This window comes from Oncorhynchus tshawytscha, linkage group LG26 (genome assembly GCF_018296145.1).
Source record: "Oncorhynchus tshawytscha isolate Ot180627B linkage group LG26, Otsh_v2.0, whole genome shotgun sequence".
Classification (NCBI taxonomy): domain Eukaryota; kingdom Metazoa; phylum Chordata; class Actinopteri; order Salmoniformes; family Salmonidae; genus Oncorhynchus; species Oncorhynchus tshawytscha.
The window spans coordinates 7,889,433-7,915,861 of NC_056454.1; the positions used below are offsets into that span (position 1 = coordinate 7,889,433).

General features: G+C 43.0%; 3 protein-coding genes across 9 annotated transcripts in view; 2 read left to right on the forward strand and 1 right to left on the reverse strand.

The window, feature by feature from the left end:
* Positions 1–5,712, forward strand: part of stk17b (serine/threonine kinase 17b (apoptosis-inducing)) — an 18,144-nt gene extending 12,432 nt beyond the window's left edge. For both annotated transcript variants that reach the window (XM_024388738.2, XM_024388739.2), the window contains 6 exons: positions 583–795; positions 1,722–1,860; positions 2,143–2,269; positions 2,399–2,447; positions 2,598–2,777; positions 2,927–5,712. In XM_024388738.2, the coding sequence (XP_024244506.1) occupies positions 583–795; positions 1,722–1,860; positions 2,143–2,269; positions 2,399–2,447; positions 2,598–2,777; positions 2,927–3,176 (958 nt within the window). In that variant the 3' untranslated portion in view covers positions 3,177–5,712. The remainder of the gene's footprint in view (positions 1–582; positions 796–1,721; positions 1,861–2,142; positions 2,270–2,398; positions 2,448–2,597; positions 2,778–2,926) is intronic.
* ftcdnl1 (formiminotransferase cyclodeaminase N-terminal like 1) lies at positions 5,685–18,768 on the forward strand. Of its 5 annotated transcripts, none has more exons than XM_024388732.2 (6): positions 5,685–5,908; positions 14,195–14,313; positions 14,461–14,556; positions 14,860–15,015; positions 17,349–17,537; positions 17,824–18,768. In XM_024388732.2, exons 1-6 carry the CDS (start codon positions 5,685–5,687, stop codon positions 18,261–18,263), a joined length of 1,224 nt encoding a protein of 407 aa, XP_024244500.1. In that variant the 3' UTR covers positions 18,264–18,768. The 5 variants fall into 5 exon arrangements, with proteins under 5 accessions (XP_024244500.1, XP_024244503.1, XP_024244504.1 ...); XM_024388735.2 differs by lacking the exon at positions 5,685–5,908 and adding an exon at positions 13,047–13,158; XM_024388736.2 differs by lacking the exon at positions 5,685–5,908 and adding an exon at positions 13,236–13,254.
* lg26h2orf69 (linkage group 26 C2orf69 homolog) lies at positions 8,696–12,869 on the reverse strand. Of its 2 annotated transcripts, XM_024388741.2 has the most exons (4): positions 12,460–12,868; positions 12,031–12,329; positions 10,905–11,134; positions 8,696–9,254 (listed from the first exon to the last, which is right to left on the reverse strand). In XM_024388741.2, exons 2-4 carry the CDS (start codon positions 12,322–12,324, stop codon positions 8,777–8,779), a joined length of 1,002 nt encoding a protein of 333 aa, XP_024244509.1. In that variant the 5' UTR covers positions 12,325–12,329; positions 12,460–12,868; the 3' UTR covers positions 8,696–8,776. The 2 variants fall into 2 exon arrangements, with proteins under 2 accessions (XP_024244509.1, XP_024244508.1); XM_024388740.2 differs by having other exon boundaries at positions 12,031–12,869.
* Positions 18,769–26,429: the final 7,661 nt, after the last annotated feature.

The window sequence follows — 26,429 nt, forward strand, 5'->3', positions numbered from 1 at the left end:
GTGCGATGGTCTATATAGGATTCGACTATTTGAGCAATTAATTTAACAACTATGAAGCAAATACTTTGAAAACAGCTATTACAGTAGTTATTTCACTGCAAATGCTAAGGTGGCAGGTGAAATTGATTTTGGCATTGGTGGGTAAGATGTCTATCTGCATGTGGCAGGTGTTCATTTCAGTCCCTGATTACCACAACTTGTTATAGTAGGGTGTGGGTATGGAGTGGCCTCATTTGAACCCTTTTCACACTACTAAGCCAAGCTATAGGCTTACTGAGCTGGCCGGGTTATGCATCCACCTAGTTGCTGTAACGGTGCTTGACAAGACTATGTGAGGAAAAAAATATCAAAGCCGGCACTGTACGGTTTGGTTGGCAGTGCACTGTGGTTGTTAACTATAAGTCACTCTGGATAAATAATAATATATGCAGACACATAAACCAAAGCGAAATGTAATGTTTGTCTAAATGTAAATATTAACTGATGTCATATTGTAACAAAGTTGTCTCCTTCAGCGTAGACTAAAATGACCCAGATAGTGTGTGATGAATGACTCAGCCCTCCCTTCGTCCTCTGTGCCAGGGGGAAATTTGCGGTGGTGAAGCGGTGCGTGGAGAGGTCCACAGGGAAGGTGTTTGCCGCCAAGTTCCTTCGGAAGCGGCGGCGGGGCCGAGACTGCCGGGCCGAGGTGGTGCACGAGATGGGTGTGCTGGAGGCGGCCCGCAACAACCCTCGCGTGGTTAACCTGTGCGCTGCCTATGAGACAGACCACGACATCATCCTGCTGTTGGAATAGTGAGTTATGGCCAACTTTTAGATTGCACTCAATGCTATCAGTTCAATCAGTAGCAATTTTAAAGATTTGTTGTTCACACATCCATCCCATACTGCCATCAGCTTCCTCCATTACATCTGTCAAGTCCTTAACCCATCTTTCAAATCCACTACTTATGTATGTTTCAATTTTTTTTTTTTTTATGTAAACTTATCTTTGTACTGTACAGAGGCTATTTAAGAAAGTTTCTCATATCTGAGACAGTATGTGATTATGCCTTGAACTTCATTGGAATCGGTACTCCTTTACACTGAATCCAACAAAACAGAAAGTAGAATGAAGAATGCAGATGGGCTGCAATCCACATTCTGTGCTTAAAGGGACACTTATGGATTTTGCCAATGAGGCCTGTTATCTACTTCCCTAGAGTCCGATGAACTCGTTGATACTATTATTTCTCTGCGTGCAGTTTGAAGAAAGTTACTAATTAGCGCGATACCCATAGACTTCCAGTCATGTGCTAATGTTAGTTAGCATTGGCTCGCAAATCTACCTCTATATTTCTTAATACTGGAGACAGACATAAAAATGATATCTACAAGTTCATCTGACACTGGGGAAGTAGATAAAGGGAAACCCCACCCTTAGCACTCTTGTGTATTCTGAGAGTCAATAGATATGTTTCCACCCTCCCTGTTAGTTTCATTGAGTTTTGAGAAAAGCCTTTCTAATCCTGCCCTGAAAGCAAAGTGCCTTTAGAACTGAAAGGGGAAGGCTATTCCATTGGAAATACCCAATTATCTGTTGCCTGACCTGAAATTATATGAAATAAGCTTATACACTCAGCTGAGTCTCAACCACCTAGGTTTTATGGATGCAATCATGCAACAAAGTTTTATGATAGTTTGTGTTAGACACTGTGACACTCTCTCTCTCTGTGTGACAGTGCGGCGGGGGGTGAGATCTTTGACCACTGTGACTGTGATGAGCTGCTCCCAGAGGGCCAAATCACACGGCTGATCAGACAGACGCTGGAGGGCGTCCACCTCCTCCACCAGACCAGCGTGGTGCACCTGGACCTCAAGGTCTATCCCTCCACACCTCTTAATATATATAAGCAGAAGTGCACTGCGCACATACAAACATATGTACATACACCTAAAATACACCTCTCAACCCTATTTGCTCTCTTATTCATCTTTACATCACCACTTGCATATATTTGCTGCAATTACAATCTCATGCAGGAAGGATTGTGAATGACTGGACCTGCTGTATACAGCTGTATTATGACAGCTGTATTATGACTCTGCACAACTTTGTTACCCTTTTGGACTACTCACCCAATCCCTCCCTCTTTCTTTCAGCCCCAGAACATCCTTCTAACCAGCCTGGCACCGCTGGGGGACATAAAGATTGTGGACTTTGGCCTGGCACGCAAACTGGGCATGGTCGGAGAGCTCCGAGAGATCTTGGGCACGCCCGAGTACGTGGGTAAGGCAACGTCCATGTAACATCCCTCCAACGTTCCTTCAACCAGCTGCAATTAAGTCTGACATTCTACAATAACAATGTTGTGATGTAATCATATGGCCTCTCTCGTTCTCTCTTTTCTCACCTTAGCTCCAGAGATCCTGAACTATGAGCCTATTACAACGGCAACTGACTTGTGGTGAGTCATCAATATTAACACAATGACTGTGGATTTATGTCCGTGCCTGCCTAAGGCACTTGTGTGAAGTATGTATGTTTGCAGGTCAACACGTGTGCACCCTCTGACACATTTGTACTAACTGTATTCTGGGTGTGTTGTGTTCTTCAGGAGTGTGGGAGTGATTGCCTACATGCTGGTGACGGGTGAGTCTCCATTTGCAGGGGATGACAAGCAGGAGACGTACCTGAACGTGTCCCAGGTCAACGTGGACTATAGCCAAGAGGCCTTCTCCAGGGTGTCGGAGCTCGCTGTCGACTTCATCCGCAAGCTGCTGGTCAAAACTCCAGAGTAAGTGGGACTATCACCAGCCAGTAAAGGTTCAGGGAATTCTAATGGTTAAATCACTGCTACTGACAGGAAGCAATGCAAATGCTTTTGTGCTTTTCATTTCTAATAATTGGTTTTGACCTTGGTCCGTCTTCACCCTCTCCACACAGGGACCGGCCCAGTGCAGCCGACTGCATGACCCACCCCTGGCTGTGGCAGCAGCATCAATACCCAAGTACCGAGCCTGTCCTGCCACGAACCCCCCGTGAGAGGAGCAGCGGTACCAAGTGGGCTGCCCCAGCCGAGGACCCAGAGGACAAGGAGAACTTCACCTTGGACTCACCCCACACCCAGGCCAAGAGGTTTCGCTTTGAGGAGGAGACACCTGTCACCACCAACGGTGGAGACGGGGACTTCTGAGGTTGAAAGAGTGACTCAAGCGCACCCCTCCCACAAGCTCCTATTTTGCTTTTATTGGTTTTATGCAGCAAGGAACCTGCCGGCAAGTGTCACCTACCCAAGAGCACTTCTGTTCTGTTCTACTGCTCGCCAGTATCCAAGAGCGCCCAGCCAAACCAAAGATAGCCAGCTTCCTTTGTGATCTAACGTCAATTCGTCACTGTTTCTGTGTAGTTTGTGTTTCTAAATAATGCATTGATTTAAGATTTAGTATTCTATTTTATTGTGAGCTGATTTGGTCATTTCTAGTGTCTTTGTTTTGTCAGGTATATTTTGTCCCTGAATTTAAAGAATGAGGCCAGATATAGCTCAAGGGAAATCTATGCAATACTGTTTCGCCACAAGTAACTTTTAAAGGAGACATTTAAATAGTAAACAAATTATTACTTGACCATTTTTGCCAGGCCAGTAAGTGGTCGTCAGTGTTCTTAGTATTTTGTGCTAAAATCATTCGACAGAACACTGAACTGTGCAGATATGGGCTAAATCAGACTATTTGAGGAAGTGAAAGTAAAGTATGTCCTCACACTATGTCCTTGTTTGCCTGACCCAAGCTGTACATTACCTCCCTACTGTCAAACAAGCTTCAGGCCATGGCTTGCGCACATTATATTCTGTGACATTGTGACATTCCCTTATCTTGCTCTCCAGCACGCCACATCTCAAAGCACAGTATGATGTCATCTTAGACAGGTTGTCTATGCACAGTATCAAGCCCTGGCCTGCATAATTAGTAAGCCAACAAGTCACACTGGTGTCTGTCTATAACATTTACAGTTTACTGTTAACCCCAACTCTTCCTCTGATTTACAATTCCACAGTAATAGAGATTTAAGAGGGTTCTGTAAAAAGGTGACTCATGGACAGTAAACACCACACCCATGCTTACTCAAATGTCTTTCTTCAAATGTTTTCAGTTCCTCTTGAGTCATTTGCTTAGGGGAACTGTGGCTGAAGCATTTAACTATTTATCATCTGGGTATTTAATTTGCATTACATGTTATTTTTGTGTAACTTAAACACAATGTATTTCCTGATATTTACTGAAGTAATTTAATCTGCATTCCTTTAATTGGTATTAAAAAGCTACTGTGGGTTTTTTTTATGGCTAGGAAGCCTTAAGTTTAATGGGAGTCGGGTAGATTTGGGAATCATAACAGATTGTCTGTGAATGAAGGTGAGTTTATTCAGTCTTACTCTGTTCATTCCATTTCCTCATCTCAGGGCAAATTACCATTCACTTTGGTCGTAACTACCGTGTGCCTCTTTATATTTGCTCTTTAAATACGTTTTATATTCTAATCTGATTCTCAATATATTTATATAATGGGATGGTGTTTTGTTTATATTTAGATGTACATGTGTGTGCTTTATTTAACTGGATTCAGATTGGTTTATTAAGAAGATATGGGTTGTATGGGATAGCATTGATGGCACCGCTTAACAAAAAGCTGTTTTGGTAAGGTGACATGAAATTGAAATATGCTTTGGTGGTGAATGTGGGATTTGCATGAAAGGTTTGGAAAAGTGATTAGAGATGGATTTAAGAGAAAAGATGGTTATGAGGATAGGGTATGACATTGAGATGGTTACAGAGGATGAGAAAACATTGATTACGGAAGTGATGTAAAGGTTTCGACTGAGATATGTGTACAGTTTTACCAGCAGAGCACTTCCATGTAGAAAATGAAAGTGCTCTTTTGTTGAGCATGCGTTCCCCATCCATTTGTGAATTTATGAAAGAATAACCCACCCTGAAGAATTTTTGTGAACCCTAACTGCCAGCAGACCTCAGCTGAACATGTCACTTTGTTCAAGGAGGTGCAAAGACTACATATCATTGTTTGTTGTGGTCCTCAAGGTTTCCCAGAGATGTCACTGCCCTGGCACACACAATAGCCTTTGTCTTCGAGAGGGCTGTCTCCAGTCACGGCCATGCTCTCATTGTATGCTGTCATCCTAAAGGAGAACTGGAACACCAATACGTCATTAGTGAGTGGTTCAGTAGTCAGTACTGTCCTCCGTTCAAAGACAGACACTTAAATGAAAACCAGACGTTCGAGGCACTGCTGACACCAATCGGCACAAAGTGGACTTGTACAACTTGATTATATTTGTAAGATCTCCACTGCTGATTTAATTTTGTATGGCTGTCTGAATTTACTTTTACATACAGATACTAGTCAAGTGACCTGTGTGTTCTCTGGGGACAAAGGTGACCAGTTTGCACTCTTCACATTCCTGTGGTGAGATCTTCTCCCACTTTACCAGGGTAATACTGAAGGAAACATCTGAGTCAAACTCATACCAGTTAGAAGCACAAGCAATAACCTTCAGACCGATGTTTATTTCACATTTGATAGATTTGTAGGTATATTCCATTTGTTTTTAGAATGGATCATTTCAAATCCCCATTTGTATCTTCTGATCAACATCAATCTAATATTTAGGTGTCATCAGCAAACAAGAATGCTCATTAAAGATGATAGAAAACCTACATGGTGGATGGAGTCTACCTTTTTTTTCCTACATTTTGTCTTATCTCACTGGGTTCCCTCTCAGATGCGAAGACCACAAGAAACATTTGTGGACAACATCTGCAGAGAATGGTCTTTAAACAGAGAACTACCGGCGGCCATGAACAACAGAACTAAGATATGCCATCATCTGGGGCATTGTGCTGCCAAAAGCAAGTAAGCAATTATCTCCATTGTTCTGCCATCTACTGATGGGGGAAACATTGCCTCCTAGTGCTGATGGCCATGTGTCCCATTTTTTTTATATAGAAGATTAAGATTTAAGATTAAAGTAATATCAAAACAAATAAGGAGTTGATTGCAGTTAATTGGCAATGACATTGACACACATGCACCTATCACTCCCATTGACTTTCAGGATGAGGAACCATCTAACATCAAGTTGTAAAGTCCTGAACTTCCCCTCTTAAGCTCCACTTAAAACTTATCCATTTTCACTTATCCATTGTGGATGCACAAGTTGTAAGGACTTAGCTAGTACAGGTGTTTAATGACCGTATGTTAACTTATCAATTACAACATTGATTATAAAGTATGTGGACACCTTCAAATTAGTGGATTCGGTTATTTCAGCCACACGTTGCTGACAGGTGTGTAACATCGGCAAACATTGGCAGTATAATGGCCTTGAAGAGCTCAATGACGTTCAACGTGACATAGGATGCCACCTTTTTAACAAGTTAGTTTGTCAAATTTCTGCCCTGGTCAACTAAGTGCTGGTATTGTGAAGTGGAAACATCTAGAAGCAACAGCGGCTCAGCCACGAAGTGGTAGGCCACACATGCTCACAGAACGGGACCGCCGAATGCTGAAGTGTGTAAAAAAAAAAAAAGAAGTATGTCCTCGTATGCAACACTCACTCTTGAGATCCAACTGCCACTAGAAGCAACGTCAGCACAATAACTGTTTGTAGGGAGCTTCCGGAAATGTGTTTCCATGGCCGAGCAGCCGAACACAAGCCTAAAATCACCATGTGCAATGCCAAACTTCGGCTGGAGTGGTGTAAAGCTCAAAGCTCTTGATTTGACTCTGGAGCAGTGGAAACGCATTCTGGCGGGATGAATCACGCTTAACCATCTGGCAATACAAAGGACAAATCTGGGTTTCGCGGATGCCAGGAGAACGCTATCTGCCGCAATGCAGAGCCAGCTGTAATGTTTGGTGGAGGAGGAATAATGTTTCAGGCTAGGCCCCTTAGTTCCAGTGAAGGGAAATCTTAATGCTACATACAATGGCATTCTAGACAATTTTGTGGCAACATTTTGAGGAAGGCCCTTTACTGTTTCAGCATGACAATTCCCCCCCCCCCATGCACAAAGATGTCCATGCAGAAGTGGTTTGTCGAGATCGGTGTGGAAGAACTTGACTGGCCTGAATTGGAACGCCGACTGCGAGCCCAACATCAGTGCCCGACCTCACTAATGCTCTTGTGGCTGAATGGAAGCAAGTCCCGGCAGCACTGTTCCAACATCTAGTAGAAAGCCTTACCAGAAGAGTGGAGGCTGCTATGGCAGCAAAGGGGGACCAACTCCATATTAATGCCCATGATTTTGGAATGAGATGTTCTAGCAGGTGTCAACATACTTTTGGTCATGTAGTGTACCTTAAAATGCATTTTGCATCATGATTGCTGTGCCAGACATGCATGCAGCTAGGTATAATCAACCATTTACAAATATAAAAAGTGTTTATGACTGAAATAACCACTATACACACACACATTCCAACAGTATTGTATCTTTTAAGAGTTGTTCATTTGTTTCTAAATAGGCAAATCATACAACAGCAGCTATGGAATAGCATGTCTTGAACAAAAACAGCACTTGAAAAATGGAATGGCTATTAAGTAGAAAAGTACATTAATTGCATTTCAGTAGCCATTGAAACAATCACCAGAAATCCAGCATGGTAGGTAATGCAAAAGCAGCTCTATAAGCTTACCAAGAGATATCACTCTAGTCTATTAGAATACAGTATGAATGCTGAACATCAGCCTGCAAGATTAATTTAAGCTAACCTCCAACTCAAAGTCCATCACCGAACATAAATCAATTTACAAGACGGGACATTCTGACCCAAGCAACATCAGGAAATGTAGTTGTTCCACACAAACACCACCAAGTGTTCCTTGGTGAAACAGAGGCCCACTCCAAGTCACCACAGTATGTCACTTGACATCAAGACAATGTTCAATGGAAGGAGCTGCTGCACTTGAGGAATAGTCAACTGTTGCCCCCGAAATATTGCAAGAAAATAAACTTTACTCAACCACATTGGATCAAAGCTACTTTTTAGATTACAATCAATGTGTTGTATTTCACAAAAAGGCAAAGGTTACAATCAAGGTTAGATAATCTGACAATTGACAGGTCTGGCCCTTGATCTTAAGACATGCTCCGGAACTTTGGCGACTAGTAATTACAGCATTTTTTAAACCTTCCGCTATGGGCTGGATGTTAAAGTGTAGTTCATACATGCATAATCTATGAGCAGAATTACTGTACTACCTAAATTAAACATGAAATCCCTAGTTAGAAAGTGACTTTACTGGAGGTTGTGCGGTGCCATTTCCCTAATTTTTTTCATTAAAGGTTTGATTTTGTGCTACATACTTTTTAAAAGGTGCATTCTGTCAAATGTTCACATGCAAATAGCCCTTATTCAGTACAATATGCAAACTTTGTCTATGGTAAAGGCCAATCTAGTAGAAGTAAGGAAATACATTCCTAGGAGAAATGACTGAGGGGTGTCTAGATAAGGGCAATGCATTCTAATTGGAATCTGCATGCTTGGATTTTAAAGTAAATTATATTTGAGCCCTTAGATCATGAAATATGAGGTCTAGGAAGATAGGGATAGCGATAGATTGACTTCTGCTTGAAAGGAAGAACCAAGAGGGATGAATGAGACCCAACTAGCTTTAGCCCCTTGCATTAAACCAGAAATTTGCAAATCAAATCAAGTTTTGCCAGTATTTTTTTTTTACTTTGCATGCCAATAGACAATCAGGAATGAACAAACGCCTCAGAAATCCTGGATGATCCGGAAGTGGTTCTCGATGGATGCAGGCTCATCCTCAAAGTGCATCTTCTGGCTGAGTCGGGCCCCTAGATCCTCAAGTTTCTTGACAAAGCGCCCATGCTCTCGGCCCACCCAGGCTCGCATGGGGTCACGCACTTCGTACGGTGTCACGTGGGCGTGGACCGCAACCCCGCTGGCCGCCAGTTCCCCCAGCGCCCGCTTGTCAGTCACCCAGGTCTCGCTGCCTCCCGGGTGGCCACCGTCAAGCCAGTACATGTCTGAAAGGCGCTCCACAAATGGCCCCAGCTCCGGGTCAGCCCGTGCCCTCGCCAGCTCGTACACCATCTGGTTGAGCACCACGCAGCCTTTGCTGAAGCCCACCACGGCCAAGGAGAAACCCGGGGCGACTGTGTCGCCACCCCTTTGAAGTGGGAGGGGGTTGGGCAAGCCAGCGCGCTCCATGCCGTTGCTCAGCAGTGCCCTACAAATCAGTTATAATTGAGTCATTTGGCAGATTATCTAAAGCAATTTACAGTAAGTTGATACAACTGCATCAAAAATAAGTGCATTCAGACCCCTTGACCTTTACCCACATTTTTTTTAACGTTACACTTAAAATCCATTTTAGATTTTTTTTAAACAATCCTCAATCTACACACAATACCCCATAATGACAAAGTAAAAACAGGTTTAGAAATGTTTGTTAATTTTTAAAAATCACATTTACATAAGTATTCAGACTCAGTACTTTGTTGAAGCACCTTTGGCAGCAATTACAGCCTCAAGTCTTCTTGGGTATTAAGCTACAAGCATGGCACACCTGTATTTGGGGAGTTTTTCCCATTCTTCTCTGTAGATCCTCAAGCACTGTCTGGTTGGTTGGGGAGCGTCACTGCACAGCTATTTTCAGGTCTCTCCAGAGATGTTCGATGAGGTTCTCGTCCAGGTTCTGGCTGGACCACTCAAGGACATTCATCGACTTGTGCCGAAGCCACTCCTGCGTTGCCTTGGCTGTGTGCTTAGGGTTGTTGTCCTGTTAGAAGGTGAATCTTCGCTCCAGTTTGAGGTCCTGAGTGCTCTGGAGCAGGTTTTCATCAAGGATCTCTGTACTTTATTCCATACATCTTTCCCTCGATCCTGACTAGTCTCCCAGTCCCTGCTGCTGAAAAACATTCCCACAGTATGCTGCTGCCACCATGCTTCACCGTAGGGATGGTACCAGGTTTCCTCCAGATGTGACGCTTGGCATTCAGGCCAAAGAGTTGAATCTAGGTTTCATCAGACTAGAGAATCCTGTTTCTCATGGTCTGAGAGTCTTTATGTGCCTTTTGGCAAACTCCAAGCGGGCTGTCACGTGCATTTTTACTGAGGAATGCATTTTTACAGAGGAGTGCTGCAGAGATGGTTGTCCTTCTGGAAGGTTCTCCCATCCTCACAGTGGATCTCTGTCAGAGTGACCATCGGGTTCTTGGTCACCTTCCTGATCAAGGCCCTTCTCCCCCGATTGCTCAGTTTGGTCGGGTGGCCAGCTCTAGGAAGAGTCTTGGTGGTTCAACATTTCTTCCATTTAAAACTATCCTCCTCCCAATTGAGGACCTTCAATGCTGCAGCAATTTTTTGCTATCTTTCCCCAGACCTGTGCCTCGACACAATCCAGTCTCGGAGCTCTACGGACAATTCCTTTTGACGTCATGGCTTGGTTTTTGCTTTGATGTCAACTTGGGGACCTTATAGACAGGTGTGTGCCTCTCCAAATCATGTCCAATCAATTGAATTTAGCACAGGTGGACTACAATCAAGTTGATGAAACATCTCAAGAATGATCAATAGAAACAGGATGCACCTGAGGCCAATTTTGAGTCTCATAGTAAAGGGTCTGAATACTTAGGTAAATAAGGTATTTAAAAAATCATACAAGTTTGCAAAAATGTCTGAACCTGTTTCCGGCTTTGTCATTATGGGGTACAGTGTGTAGATTGAGGAAAAATAAATCAATTTTAGAATAAGGCTGCAATGTAACAAAATGTGGAAAAAGTCAAGGGGTCTGAACATTTAACAAATGGACTCTAGGTAGGTAGTGAGTGTTAGTGACAAACACAGTGCTAGAATAAAACATTATGAGATGGGATACCTCAGGTGGCGAAATGCTCCGTAGTCAGGTGAGTGCTCGGGCGCTCCAAACAGGTTGCTCTCCACAAAGTTGTGATAGCAGCTGAACTTGTGCAGGTACATGCGGGAGGCTCGAATCACCCACACGTGGCGGTCAGGGAAGCGGCGACCCAGGGTGAGGGCGACGTTCTCCAGGCTCCAGGATAGCCACTGCGCCCCCTCTGGCTGGAGCGACATCTCCTGCTGGAAATTCTAGGGATGAGAGATGGACAGAGGAACAGTGGTGTACAAGATAGACGGGGAGGAGTGAGTTGGGTGGAGGCGGAGAGAAGTGGGGAAAAGGAGAGGGGGTCAGTGAAAATAGACAGATGGGGGTGAGGGTGGGGGAGATGGACAGAAGGGAAGGGGTCGAAGAGGGAGAAAGAAAGATGGGGTGAGTCACCTGGCTCAAAGCAGCTTAAGAAGGGTTAATGTTTTTGTGCATCATGGCAACGAAATAACAACCACATCAATTGGGAGATAAGACCCGTTCTGCAGTGTCCTGCAGTTCGCCTAACAATGACCATGAACTAATTCTGAGAAAAAAAAGGCTACCCTTTCCGTCAAGTCTCAAGTCTAACCTCATGTCTTTGGTCCTTGGGTGAAAGACCAAACTTACTAAACTAGTTTTTAAACTATCCTCCTCCCAATTGAGTTTAACACATCAGGTGAAAGAGTGGTCCCTAATGTGATCATGGTGTGGGGTTGCATACAATGAACACATTCATTAACAATTGCTGAGCATCCCACTCGCAACAACCCGAGAATACTAACATTCCCTCGGAAATACTAAGACACCCTTGGAATCATAACATTTTAGTAGGCTAGCCTGTTGGAACTCTTGGAATGGATGTTATTATTTGTGGGCAGGAGTATGTGAATTCGACACTCCACTTGAAATGTAAACAACCATAGCTCTAACCAATTTAGCTAACAGGATTATAGGCTGGCTATGCAGCGGCCTTTCACCTTTATGCTTGGCATCAATTGGCATACGTGTATAATGTTACCAACCTGCATAATGTCATGACAAATGGCTGAGATGTTCATTTGATGGCGAAATAAGTGATATTAAAATGTACCTGCCTGACAAAACCCACACCTCTCACCTGTATGTCTCCAGGGAAAAACACAACATGTGCACTGCGATCTTCGGCGTCTGAACCGCACCGTCCCTGTGAATCCGAAGTAACGTTACAGAGTAGAAGCAAGTCGTTGACTCGGTCCGGTTGGCATCCCGGAATGTCGACCAGTCTCTGCAGTCGCGGCGGGCTCCCAGGGCGTGTTTCCTGGACTCCAGGCAGACAATGCTCTGGAGGCTCGAATGGCGATGAACCTGCTGCAGCGCTCATTGCTTTGGCTGCACAATGAAAGCCCGTTGCAACTCCACGAGCGGTTATCATGGGGGCTAAAACCGGATTAATGTAGTTTAGACGCAAATGCATGGCCAGTTAATGTACAGCATCCGAGGCAGACATACGACAATGAACGTGCAAAACGATGCAACATCGACAACATAGTCATAAACAACTTTCTACCTTATGTCGTTGTAGTTCCTCCTCAACATCGTTGTTTATCCTGGACGTTGATAATTTTGTCAACATGGGTGACGCTAAAGCGAGTACTGTTGTTGTCTTTGCATGTTGGTCCTCCACGTGTCGCTGTTTGCCAAGGACGTCAGCACGGGAACCAGCCCTCATCCGGTTCCTGTTAGCAAAATACGAATAGCGCATGATCACAGCAAAGACCGTACAATATAAAGATGGGCAGAAACTGCTTCTCCAATAGAAAACCCCGATCACGCTTGTTGTAGGCGAAGGTCACGGTGTCTTTTGCTTGCTAAACTCATGCGTTGAAAAACGTCATCGGGTCTAACGGTCGTCTCGCGCCAAACAGCGCATGTGCAGACCGTGAAATCAAAGGCAGACCTTCAAAAAGTTGTTTTGGATGAAAACGTGTCAGTTGGTCACTTGTATGAGGTTGGCGGCCCGACTCAAGGTTGTGCTTTTAGATTTTGAGAAAATTGACAACTAAGGAAGAATTTGTCACTTCTCTAAATGACCCTGGCCTGTTTTGCATGCCTTCCCGGAAGTCTCGCGATGTTGTCTCTCGATTTATAAACTCAATGGTTGAAGTTTGAATTTACCACTGAGTTACTAAACCCAGAGGTGCAACATCGCGAGAGGCTTCCGGGAACGCTTGAGAAGCAGACCAGGCCGGGGAAGTCAATTACAGAAGTGACTAATTATTCCTTAGTTGTTAATTTTCACAAAATCTAAAGGCACAACCTAGATTCGAGCCAATGTTTTAAGGAAGGAGCTAACCTCGTGAAAGTAACAAACTGCCACGTTTTCAGTTATATAAAACATAACTTTTGTATCGAAGTTGTGCCTTTGATTTGACAGCCTGCACCAGCGCAATATGGCGCGACAGTTAGCCCAGATGATGTGTTTCTGCGCATGCTTTTAGTTTAGCCGACGTTGCCATTACAGCGTTTACAAGTGTGATCAGGTTTTTCTATGGTTTCCACATCTCTCGTGCGGGCCTGATAAATAGCCATAATGTAATACTTGCGTTCTAATAACCTAGTGACGACCGATTTCTATTGGAGAGGCAGTTTCTGAATCACAGATTATGCAACGTGTATACATTTTTCGCTTTACAGTAGACACTTGATTGACTGTGTTGGCATTTTTCGTGGTTATTAGAACGCAAGTATTACATTATAGCTTCATATCAGGCCCGCACGAGAGATGTTTAGCATGTCATGTTTTATATGTTAATGAATGCATTTAGGAACTGCGCTTGCTTTCTAGTCTTGTGTAACTGTATTGGCCATGTTTGGATTTGTATAATTTTAGTTGATGACAACATTCAAAATTACAAGTGGGATATTCCTTTGACATAGATGCATTTGTAATTTTTCTATAAAAAAATGTACTCCATGTTTATGTTTGATATGTTGTTTATGTTATGATGGCGAGATATCACATACTTTTCGATCAACCAAGCTGCAGTTTGCCACATAATGTTGTAGACATATTGACATTTTTGGGATGAAAATGTTACCATTCTCCATGAAGTTTGTATTTAAATGGAGTAAAACAGATAATCCCAAAATGATAACTTTTCAAGCATCAGAATATAGTAGAGAGACCCAAGGAAATACAGTACAGTTGTCAAATAACTGGTGTTTAGCTACAATTTGTATCTGATGAAATAGACCACTGCAAAATCAGCCTACCTAAAGTTCAGTGACATGGGTTCCTTCAGGGGGATGGCTCATAGTGCCATAGGCCAGCGTCTGGTCGCCTGCCTCCTCAATGTCTCAGAAGCCCGCAGGAAGGAATTGGTGGAAACAGTGGCCATGGCAGCTGTATTTGACAGTAATGGTGAGTTACCCCTGTAAAAATGTTTCATTGTTCACTGCATATACAGTAGTAACATAGTGATAGGAGTGAAAAATAGTTATGATTTAACAAAATATGATGGTTTCTTCATGGATTTATGCATCTTTCCGATTGTATGCATCTTTTCAGGCGGACGGCGAGAAGGGACAACAGTGCTCAACATCTTTAATGATCAAGACTACAACCGGTCTGTCATCACCATCGTGGCCAGTATTGACTGCATTAGTGAGTATCTTTCCTTTTATTGGGGAAAAACAACAACTACACTAAGGGACATTTCCTACAGGCTTTGTTCAGGATCACAATGTTACAATAAATATGACAAGTACTTAGCAAAGGTCTTCATTATCCTCTGACAATCTTTTACTCTTATGAGGGGCAGTGGTATAGTAACCCCTGAACACGGCTGCCTAAACATTTTTCAAGCAGACCAGGAATTAAGCACCCTAATTTAACCAATAACTGAACCGTGATTTCACTTGTGTCATTCCAATAATAGAAGGCGTTGTCAATGTGTTTCTGTTGCAGAGGAGGCAGTGCTGTCTGCATGTGAGCAGGCCTGTCGACTGATTGACATGAGTGTCTATGCAGGCGGCCACCCAACGATGGGCGCTGTGGACCTGGTGCCCCTCTACCCTCTGGGAGAGGAGGTGGGACTGGGGGACTGTGCCAAGGAAGCTAGAGGTGTGTGTGTGTGGTGTGCGTGTGCCTGCATGTATGTGTCTACACTTTAAAGCTTTGACCCCCTTTTTCTCTCTTCTCAGTTGTATGCTGTATACGTGTCAATTGTGAGGCGACTCATGCAGTGGTGTATGTACAGTGTCTTCAGAAAGTATTCATACCCCTTGACCTATTCCACATTTTGTTGTTACAGCCTGAATTCAAAATGGATTACTTTTTTTTTCTCAGCCATTTACACACAATACCCGATTCACTAATTTGTTTGTAAACAGTTAACAATCTAATTGGCTACCACATGTTCTTGTCAAACTTTCAACAGAGTAGCTAGCAAGCAACAAGATATGCCAAATAACTCAGATTTGACCATTCAGACACAAATCACATTGCCGGGAATCAGATTTGTGTCTGACCTCAAACCACTTACGACAGTAGTTTGAAATGTGGCTTGAAATATCCGATTCATTTGCATTTTTGGCTGTTCGGCTTTCAGGAAAAGGAACCGATTCGAATCGGATATGCACACATTTCACTTCAAACTGCCAATGTGAACAAGGCTTATGAGTTTTCCACATCTGGATTGTGCAATATTTGCCCATTATTCTTTTCAAAATTCTTGCTACCATTTTCAGGTCTTGCCATAGATTTTCAAGTTAATTTATTTTGTATTATTTTTTTGTTTGTTTTTTAACCCTTTTTTTCTCCCATTTTCATGGTAACCAATTGGTACAGTATACAGTCGGAAGTACTGGTACAGTACAATTGGTACAGTCGGAAGTTTACACACACCTTAGCCAAATACATTTAAACTCACTTTTTCACAATTCCTGACATTTAATCCTAGTAAAAATTCCCTGTCTTAGGTCAGTTAGGATCACCACTTTATTTTAAGAATGTGAAATGTCAGAATAATTAGTAGAGAGAATTATTCTTTTCAGCTTTTATTTCTTTCATCCCATTCCCAGTGGGTCAGAAGTTTTACATAAACTCAATTAGTATTTTGTAGCATTGCCTTTCAATTCTTTAACTTGGGTCAAACGTTTCGGGTAGCCTTCCACAAGCTTCCCACAATAAGTTGGGTGAATTTTGTCCCATTCCTTGTCACAGAGCTGGTGTAACTGAGTCAGGTTTGTAGGCCTCCTTGTTGCTCACGCTTTTTCAGTTCTGCCCACAAATTTTCTATAGGATTGAGGTCAGGGCTTTGTGATGGCCACTCCAATACCTTGACTTTGTTGTCCTTAAGCCATTTTGTCACAACTTTGGAAGTATGCTTGGGGTCATTGTCTATTTGGAAGACCCATTTGCGACCAAGCTTTAACTTCCTGACTGATGTCTTGAAATGTTGCTTCAATATATACACATAATTTTTCTCCCTCATGATGCCATCTATTTTGTGAAATGCCCCAGTCCCTCCTGCAGCAAAGCACCCACACAACATGATGCTGCCACCCCCGTGCTTCAAGGTTGAGATGGTGTTCTTCAGCTTGCAAGCCTCCCCTTTTTCCTCCGAACATAACGATGGTCATTATGGCCAAACAGTTCTATTTTTGTTTTATCAGCCCAAAAAGTACGATCTTTGTCCCCATGTGCAGTTGCAAACCGATATAGGACTCGTTTCACTGTGGATATAGATACTTTTGTACCTGTTTCCTCCAGCATCTTCACAAGGTCCTTTACTGTTGTTGTGGGATTGATTTGCACTTTTTGCACCAAAGTACGTTAATCTCTAGGAGACTGAACACGTCTCCTTCCTGAGCGGTATGATGGCTGCGTGGTCCCATGGTGTTTATACTTGCGTACTATTGTTTGTACAGATGAACGTGGTACCTTCAGGCATTTAGAAATTGCTCCCAAGGATGAACCAGACTTGTGGAGGTCTACAATTTTTTTTCTGAGGTCTTGGCTGATTTCTTTTGATTTTGCCATGATGTCAAGGAAAGAGGCCCTGAGTTTGTAGGTAGGCCTTGAAATACATCCACAGGTACACCTCCAATTGGGTCAAATGTTGTCAATTAGAAGCTTCTAAAGCTATGACACCATTTTCTAGAATTTCCCAAGCTGTTTAAAGGCACAGTCAACTAGTGTATGTAAACTTCTGATCAACTGAAATTGTGATATAGTGAATTATAAGTAAAATAATCTGTTTGTAAACAATTTTTGGGAAAAATGACTTGTGTCGTCATGCACAAAGTAGATGTCCTAACCGACTTGCCAAAACTAGTTTGTTAACAAGAAATTTGTGAAGTGGTTGAAAAATGAGTTTTAATGACTCCAACCTAAGTGTATGTAAATTTCCGACTTCAACTGTATGTGTTAACCCATCCTCTCACCCTGTCCAGCGGTGGCTGCTGGGCTGACTGAACGGGTCAGTGGCACCAGTGCTTTCTTCTTTGGTTGGGCAGACTCACCCCAGCACCGAGGCCTGGCGCAGAGACGCAAGGAGATGGGCTGGTTCAGGAAGAATCCAGACACAGGAGCCAGCCGACCAGACGTGGGGCCCCTGCCACAGAAACGATATGGCCTCACAGGTTAGCATTCACTTAGGGCTTGGCGGTTGGTGGATGTCCTGTTTACGCAAATACTGAGAGGTGATTTTTAAAACATAGGGTTAGGCTAGATTTGCATGTTTCATTCTGAGGACAGGCCCTCAGTGCCCCCACATTACTCTCATGAAGTATAGCACAGAGAGAGCGTACCCAGTAACCACTAATTGGGCACATTTGAAAATAACCGTATCTCTGTACCTTTTTGTTCGCACCGTCTTGTGACTTTTTGTCTGATCTTCTGACCTTTGACCCCACCTTTGCCATGCAGGTGTCGGAGCTAGTCCCTACGTCATGAACTGCAACGTCACCATCGACACCCAGGACCTGGCTCTGGGGCGCAGCATCGCCATGTCGATTAGGGAGTCTACTCCTGGGGGAATACCGGGGGTGCAAGTGCTGGCCCTGCCACACGAGGGTGCCGTGGAGATAGCCTGCAATGTGGAGAGCATGAAGGGGAACCCTCCTAGCCAGGTTGGGGAGAGGGGCGAGCTGTGGCCCACCTTCAGTATTGGTGGGCAGCCATACTGCCACGCCCCAGCATCTCTTATCACAGCCAGGGTGGCAGAGCTGGCAGGACGGCAGGGGGTGGCCACTAAGGGCACGGCGCTGGTGGGGTTCACGCCCTATGAGTGCAGAGGCCTGGCAGAGAAAGCTTTGTCATTGGGCATCGCTGAGTTCTGGAAAGAACTGCGCAGGTTACACATGTAACCTTCCAAACTTTACTACAAAACCTCAACGTTTTGTATTATTCAGGTTGATTGAACGAAGAATGTAAAAGGACATGCAAGCTGTTATCAGCAAGGTTTAAAGCATATGAATTGCACAAATGCACAACTATTACACAACAGTTTTGAATCTGTGGGCTCTGGATTTGATGTAGCACATTTGAACAAGGATATTGTACAGAGCATCTCATTTAGTGTGGTGATCATGGTTGAAAACTTCAACGCCATAGACCTTAACTGTGATCATCTTAATATAAGTACTCATCAAGACACAAAGTGACAAATTACCAATTTAGAGTTGAGGTAATACTTTTTTGTAAATCATTTAACGATGTCAGTGGGATACTTACACAATTAATTTTGTTAAGCGTGCATATCTCAAGTCAGAGTAACACTGAAAGTGCAGCAAAATGTTGCAATTTATTGTTCTATTAACAGGTTAATCCTTCTTTATTTGACTTTAAAGAATAAACATGACTTTACTATAACTTTACTATTTTCATATTATTGTTTATAATTCTACCAAAAAATATATATTATCATGAAATATATTAAGGGTGTGTTCTGTAACATTCTCATGTTCAAAACTCTAAAACTACCATTAAGATTAGACTCAATGAGAGTAAAAAAAAAAAAGCAACTGTGTATCCAGACCAAAGTGTGTACACACCTCGTGTTGTAAGACGTGGTCTAGCGTCAGCCAGGAAAGTTCTGGCCACCTTCAGACAAACAAACGTGCACACTGTTTGGCATGGTAGAGTTCTTCGCCGGGACGTGTCAAAACGCATAGACATTTCTTTGCTCTGTCTTCAGGACAATACAGTGCCACTGACACGGCCCGCTACCAAAACCTGCGGGTTCTCCTTCACTGCAGCTGACGTGAGTAAAACATTTAAACATGTTAACCCTCTCAAGGCTGCAGGCCCAGACGGCATCCCCAGCCACGTCCTCAGAGCATGCGCAGACCAGCTGGCTGGTGTGTTTACGGACATATTCAATCAATCCTTATCCCAGTCTGCTGTTCCCACATGCGTCAAGAGGGCCACCATTGTTCCTGTTCCCAAGAAAGCTACGGTAACTGAGCTAAACAACTACCGCCCCGTAGCACTCACTTCCGTCATCATCAAGTGCTTTGAGAGACTAGTCAAGGACCATATCACCTCCACCCTACCTGACACCCTAGACCCACTCCAATTTGCTTACCGCCCCAATAGGTCCACAGACGACGCAATCGCAACCACACTGCACACTGCCCTAACCCATCTGGACAAGAGGAATACCTATGTGAGAATGCTGTTCATCGACTACAGCTCAGCATTTAACACCATAGTACCCTCCAAACTCGTCATCAAGCTCGAGACCTTGGGTCTCGACCCCGCCCTGTGCAACTGGGTACTAGACTTCTTGACGGGCCGCCCCCAGGTGGTGAGGGTAGGTAACAACATCTCCACCCCGCTGATCCTCAACACTGGGGCCCCATAAGGGTGCGTTCTGAGCCCTCTCCTGTACTCCCTGTTCACCCACGACTGCATGGCCATGCACGCCTCCAACTCAATCATCAAGTTTGCGGACGACACTACAGTGGTATGTTTGATTACCAACAACAACAACGAGACGGCCTACAGGGATGATGTGAGGGCCCTCGGAGTGTGGTGTCAGGAAAATAACCTCACACTCCGTCAACAAAACAAAGGAGATGATTGTGGACTTCAGGAAACAGCAGAGGGAGTACCCCACTATCCACATCGACGGGACAGTAGTGGAGAGGGTAGTAAGTTTTAAGTTCCTCGGCATACACATCACGGACAAACTGAATTGGTCCACCCACACAGACAGCGTTGTGAAGAAGGCGCAGCAGCGCCTCTTCAACCTCAGGAGGCTGAAGAAATTTGGCTTGTCACCAAAGCACTCACAAACTTCTACTGATGCACAATCGAGAGCATCCTGTCGGGCTGTATCACCGCCTGGTACGGCAACTGCTCCGCCCACAACCGTAAGGCTCTCCAGAGGGTAGTGAGGTCTGCACAACGCATCACCGGGGGCAAACTACCTGCCCTCCAGGACACCTACACCACCCGATGTCACAGGAAGGCCATGAAGATCATCAAGGACAACAACCACCCGAGCCACTGCCTGTTCACCCCGCTATCATCCAGAAGGCGAGGTCAGTACAGGTGCATCAACGCAGGGGCCAAGAGACTGAAAAACAGCTTCTATCTCAAGGCCATCAGACTGTTAAACAGCCACCACTAACATTGAGTGGCTGCTGCCAACATACTGACTCAATCCAGCCACTTTAATATTGGAAATTGATGTAAAAAATGTATCACTAGCCACTTTAAACAATGCCACTTAATATAATGTTTACATACTCTACATTACTCATCTCATATGTATATACTGTACTCTATACCATATACTGCATATTGCATGTACATGTATCACTAGCCACTTTAAACCATGCCACTTTATGTTTATATATATACCCTATATTACTCATCTCATATGTATATACTGTACTCTATACCATCTACTGCATCTTGCCTATGCCATTCTGTACCATCACTCATTCATATATCTTTATGGACATATTCTTTATCCCTTTACACTTGTGTGTATAAGGTAGTAGTTGTGGAATTGTTAGGTTAGATTACTCGTTGGTTATTACTGCATTGTTGGAACTAGAAGTTACAAGCATTTCTCTACACTCGCATTAACATCTGCTAACCATGTGTATGTGACAAATAACATTTGATTTGATTTGAGTTACGTCGTTATTGCCTTTTGTGATTGGATTTAAAGTTACAATTTTAATCGAAATGGCTCACTCCAAAAGTGGTCAATGACAGGGTTAAGTTTAGGGGTGGTGCTTAAACTATTCAAGATAGAACATATTAATGTCCACCACTTTGGAATTTGGGCGATGGTCAGGTCACTTCCTGTTTGGTATAAATAAGAAACTGTGTTTACAGATAGGTCCTTGGTAATTTCCTGTAATTAAGCATACATCGCTTTTAGTCAGTCAGTCTTCTGAAGGCAATTTTTGCCATCCAAGATACAGATGCATAATACTCTAGAGAATCGATGTTATGTATTCATATGGGGAATAGTTTTTGCATGCGCTTTCACTATACGTTCAACTAATTGCATAAAGTATGCCAATTAAATGAATCTATACTGAACACAAATATAAACGCAACATGTAAAGTGTTGGTCCCATGTTTCATGAGCTGAAATTAAAGATCCCGGAAATGTTCCATACGCACAAAGCTTATTTCTCTCAAATTTTGGGCACAAATGTGTTTTTAATCCCTGTTTAGTGAGCATTTCTCCTTTGCCAAAATAATTCATCCACCTGGCCGGTGTGGCATATAAAGAAGCTGATTAAACAGCATGATAATTACACAGTTGCACCTTGTGCTGGTGTCAATTAAAGGCCATTAAAACATTTGCAGTTTTGTCACACAACACAATGCCACAGATGTCTCAAGTTTTGAGGGAGCATGCAATTGGAATCCTGACTGCAGGAATGTCCACACGAGCTGTTGCCAGTTCATTTATCTACCATAAGCCGCCTCAGATGTTGTTTTGGAGAGAGAGTGTGGGCGAGTGGTTTGCAGATGTCAAAGTTGTGAACAGAGTGCCCCATGGTGGCAGTGGGGTTATGGTATGGACAGGCATAAAGCTACGGACAACGAACACAGTTGCATTTTATCGATAGCAATTTAAATGCACAAAAATACTGTGATGAAATCCTGAAGTCCACTGTGAGGACCATTTTTTAAAGGAATCTGTGACCATCAGATGCATATCTGTATTCCCAATCATGTAAAATCCATAGATTAGGGCCTAATAAATGTAGTTAAAATCTATGAAATTGTTGCATGTTTTGTTTATATTTTTGTTCAGTGTAGATTGGCTACAAGAGGGATATGTACTGTATGCATGTCCACTATGCATTGTGATAATTCTACTTATTTAATTCACGATATTACTCATTTATAATTTCATCTTCACATTTTCATGTTTTTAATTGTCTTTGTGTTTCTGTGCACTGTGAAATTTGAGTGTTACATTAGAGAGTACTGTAGTGTGTATTGCGAGGCTATTTGCCTCCCTTCTGACTCACAGTATTAACCATTTGATGACATGCTGGGGAATTTGGCTAGATGACAAGATAGTGCTGGGACGAGATGATTACACTCATTGGTTACATGAGGGCAGTTCAATCGAGTACAGGCTTAACTGAATGAACAACAAAGGTGGAATTTTATTAAATAGTTTCGGGATTGGCTTCGTCTCTGAGGGAAGATTCTCAAAGCTAGATGATGTGATGCCATCAGCCCCACATACCCCCCCCCCCACACACACACACACCTCCTGAAAACCCTGCACAGCTAAATCAAGTGCACCTAAAGTAACTGAAAGGAAACATCATATTATTTTGACCCAGGTCTGTGTTTCACATACATTTGAAAGCCCACAAGCGATCTGATGGTGTGAGCTATCAATAATGCATTCCAGAGATAGAATTTGATGTTGCACCCTTGTATGCATGCACCATCGTTATGAATTTATGTACTTGCATGGTTTGTGTACTTTAGGTATGAATTTTCCTACAGTAGGCTATATTTGTTTGCATTAGCGTTTAAATGCATTTGTACTTTCCCTCTTAATGTGTGCACATTAATCTCTTTGAGCCTCCAGCTGAGGCTCTTAGTCATACAGTTAATGCAGCCATGCAGCTTCATCTCATCAGTACAGTACATACTGCACAACACACACAAATACACACTCCCTGCCAGCCTTGGGAGCATCAGGCCCCAATGTAGGTCACAGCATAAGCCCAGGGGTGTCCTGGTCCTCCCAACACTCTCACACACACGTATGGACTTGTACATGGAACCCTATTCACATTTTTGCTCATTTAACTTCCAAACAGTATCTACCTCAAACTCATATATTAGCACTCACTCTCCACTTTGTTTTGAAAAGCTACCTAATGTAATCTAAGCAGCTGTCACTCATGTCCCCATGTATTAGCTTACTTTTATGGGATAAAAATGGTCCAGGTAATGCGTGGCATCTGGTGGCTTAGAACATGTTTGTCAGCCACAAGTCTGAAGTCTCATGTATTTCCCTCATGTAAAGGAAAAACAACTGATTGAGCATTAGATAGATAGGTACTTTATTTATTCCCAGGGAAATGTCATTTAAGCTTCTCTCGGTCTCGAGCTCACTCGGGCTCTCTCTCTGCTTTCCCTCTCTCACTGTCTTTTTTTTGCTCTTTTCCTCACTCTCTTTTGCTCCCTCTCTATCAATCTACACCCCACCCTTCCTCCCTATTAACCTCATTAGGCCTAGTGAGTCACTTCTGATAGCCCTAACGACTGTAAATGCAACCATGCTAGATTCTAGGTTGACACTTCCTTCTAAGGACTTTCAAGGAGGGCCCTTTTAGATACTCACTAGAAAGTGCAGATTAGGTAGTCACTAGGCAAACAGACATTATGATAGAGTGGCATTGGTTGTCTGTTACTGTATATTTCATAGCAATAATATACTGTAGATATTATATCATATTAGTTGTTAATGTTACAGCCCTTATTTTCACTATAAATATTCATATCTAATAAAATGTTCACTGTAAACATTTCATTGTAATAATCCAGTGTTTTTAGAGTTTTGTGCCTTTTTAGTTCTTCAATAGAATAGGATTCTTTCGACATGAGTTAGCCTGACAGTGTTTCAACTGAGTGTCATGTGACATGATACAGACATAAAGGATCTGATTTATTTACAACAGTTTACAACGTACTATTAATAATATTCCAGAGCAGTTATTTTTTTCTATCTCTCTGCCCTGTCAAATGCATAGATAACTCCGTCATCAGTGCATCTTCTGTTAAATCATACGACTCCGCTGAAGATGGACTAATAAATGATGTGTGCAAATGGGCAACCATTCATAAGCAAGTTATTAAGCTGATATGTGAAACATAACATTTTTTTCTTAAGTAAGGTGTTTTCGCTGTGATTTTATCATTTTATTTCGGATAATTTGAGACCTGAGGCCAATTCAGTCGTGACAGCATAACATTATCTTCCTCGGCAGTACCCAAAAGTCAAACGCATTCCTTTTAAACCTAATTTATTCTGCCAATTCAAAGAAAGTAATGTATACCGTTGGTCAAATATCTTGGAACTACCTTTTGACGCAGTGTTAGAATAATTGCCCTTCTCATGTAAAGTATTATGCATGTATTGTGATTTTGAAGTAGCTTTGGAGGAAACTTAAGTCTATCATGGTCACTCTCATTAAAATAGTCCAAAATGCAACGGCTATCCTCACCCGCCTTGCAGAAGCAGAACGTGTCACCTATGAAGTCAGCAGTCCCCAACCCCCACCCTGAACACATGTTATACATCCGCTGGGCACAGGCTGAGCATAACGCTGAGACACAGCTGAGAATAGGGAGAGAAAGAGAGGGGGCACTGAAGTGGAAGTATGAGTGAGCATCAGAGAGAAGGACAGAAATAGAGCGATAAAGGAATGAGTTGCAGAGGGAGGCTCAGAGAGAGAGAGAGCAATGGTGGTGCACATGGGTTTATGGTATTGTTGCAAGAGCCTTTTCTGTCATTTTCTGTGGACATGAACCTCACGTGGATTTTGTTTTCTCAGACTCCCAGTGGATTTCCCTGCAATTCCTCCCTGGATCTAAACAGCTGTTGAAGACTTGAAGACCAAACTATGCCTTCTCTTCATTGTAGCTTCAACATGGGCCCTTGACTGGGTTCCCTGGCTGGATTCTTACTACCACGGATACCCTTCACAATTTTTTATTTAACTCTATCTTAGTCCAAATGAGATCAAAATACCAATTTTTCAAGGGAGACCTGACGACGAAGGATGGCGCTATGTGGCACCTCCACTAAGCACCACCCCTCAGTGCATGCTCTGCAGTGAAGATTCCTCCATGTGCTATCTATACTGACATCCCTAATCGTGGATAGCCACTGACAGGGTAAGATGCTGCCATGATGGCTGCTTTGAATGAATGGCTGTCATGTAGAAATGTAAGACTGTTCAGTGTGGCATTGAATTACCACATCGTAGGTGTGTTATTATACATGGCCTGAGAATTGGCATGGAGGCAGACAGATGGAATTTGAAAAGTATGGTTTGTGTGGCAGTGGCAAGGTTCATGGCGTGTTATAGGACTTCACTTATGTAGAAAGGAGAATAAACTGGATGGTATGGTATTTCTCTATTACTCTCGTGCCATACCTATGGCACTTCTCCCCTCAGATCTACTCCCCCACTATAGTCTCACACTATCCGTTCTTTATCCCCTCCCCAAGGGATATATTCATACCAAGGAGTATATTCACATTTCAATGTGCCAGGTAATTCTGAATTATGCTTGAAAATTGAGTGTGGAACTCCAATGTGGAATTGAATGTGCTTCTGTGCCAGCTGTGCACTTTGGGTGGAGCAGATTTGTGTACATACATAATATTGCTCTGGTAGCACCTATCTAAGCAAGTCTGCACACACATCCAAAAAGGCGATTACAGAATTTTGAGAAGTACGTAGTCATCTGTTGAAAGTGCGTAGCAGCCGATATGTGATATATTGCTTCCTGATGAATAGGTAGTCTCATACAATAGAAATGGAAGACTATGGCAACAACACCACAGCAGCCCTGAATAGGACAGAGCACTTACTCAACAGTGGATGTGATGTGGCTCAGGGCAAGGGGATGGTCAATGTCCACAGCTAGATTTTCATGCTTGGCCCGTCAAGGCACACAATCGACTATGTGGACAAGGGAGACTGAGAAATGCATTTAGAAAGAGGTAATTAGTCTACATTTTTTGGATACAGTACAGTAATTAGTCTACATTTTTTCTGGATACAGTACAACAAGAAGATGATAGCCAGTGAAACATAGATATGTATGCATATGGTAGTGTGCATACATTTTTATTTAATTAAATCAAATAGTTTATGTAATCAAGGTGTTGTTTATGTAATCAAGACATATGTGCGTGCTGCAGCAAGCAATAGCTTGGGAACTATGATGGCTAGCCCCGCTTATACAGACGTAGCGGTGTTGTAACCAAGCTAAATGTAATGCTGTCTACA

Coding starts and splice junctions, on each gene's coding strand:
- ftcdnl1 (XM_024388732.2), top strand. CDS start 5,685: ATGCTCATTAAAGATGATAGAAAACCTACATGGTGGATGGAGTCTACC. Junction 14,557..14,859: donor GGCCAGTATTGACTGCATTA/GTGAGTATCTTT, acceptor TTTCTGTTGCAG/AGGAGGCAGTGCTGTCTGCA. Junction 17,538..17,823: donor GAAACGATATGGCCTCACAG/GTTAGCATTCAC, acceptor TTTGCCATGCAG/GTGTCGGAGCTAGTCCCTAC.
- lg26h2orf69 (XM_024388740.2), bottom strand. CDS start 12,366: ATGCATTTGCGTCTAAACTACATTAATCCGGTTTTAGCCCCCATGATA. Junction 11,135..12,030: donor TTTTCCCTGGAGACATACAG/GTGAGAGGTGTG, acceptor TCTCATCCCTAG/AATTTCCAGCAGGAGATGTC. Junction 9,255..10,904: donor GGAGCATTTCGCCACCTGAG/GTATCCCATCTC, acceptor ACTGATTTGTAG/GGCACTGCTGAGCAACGGCA.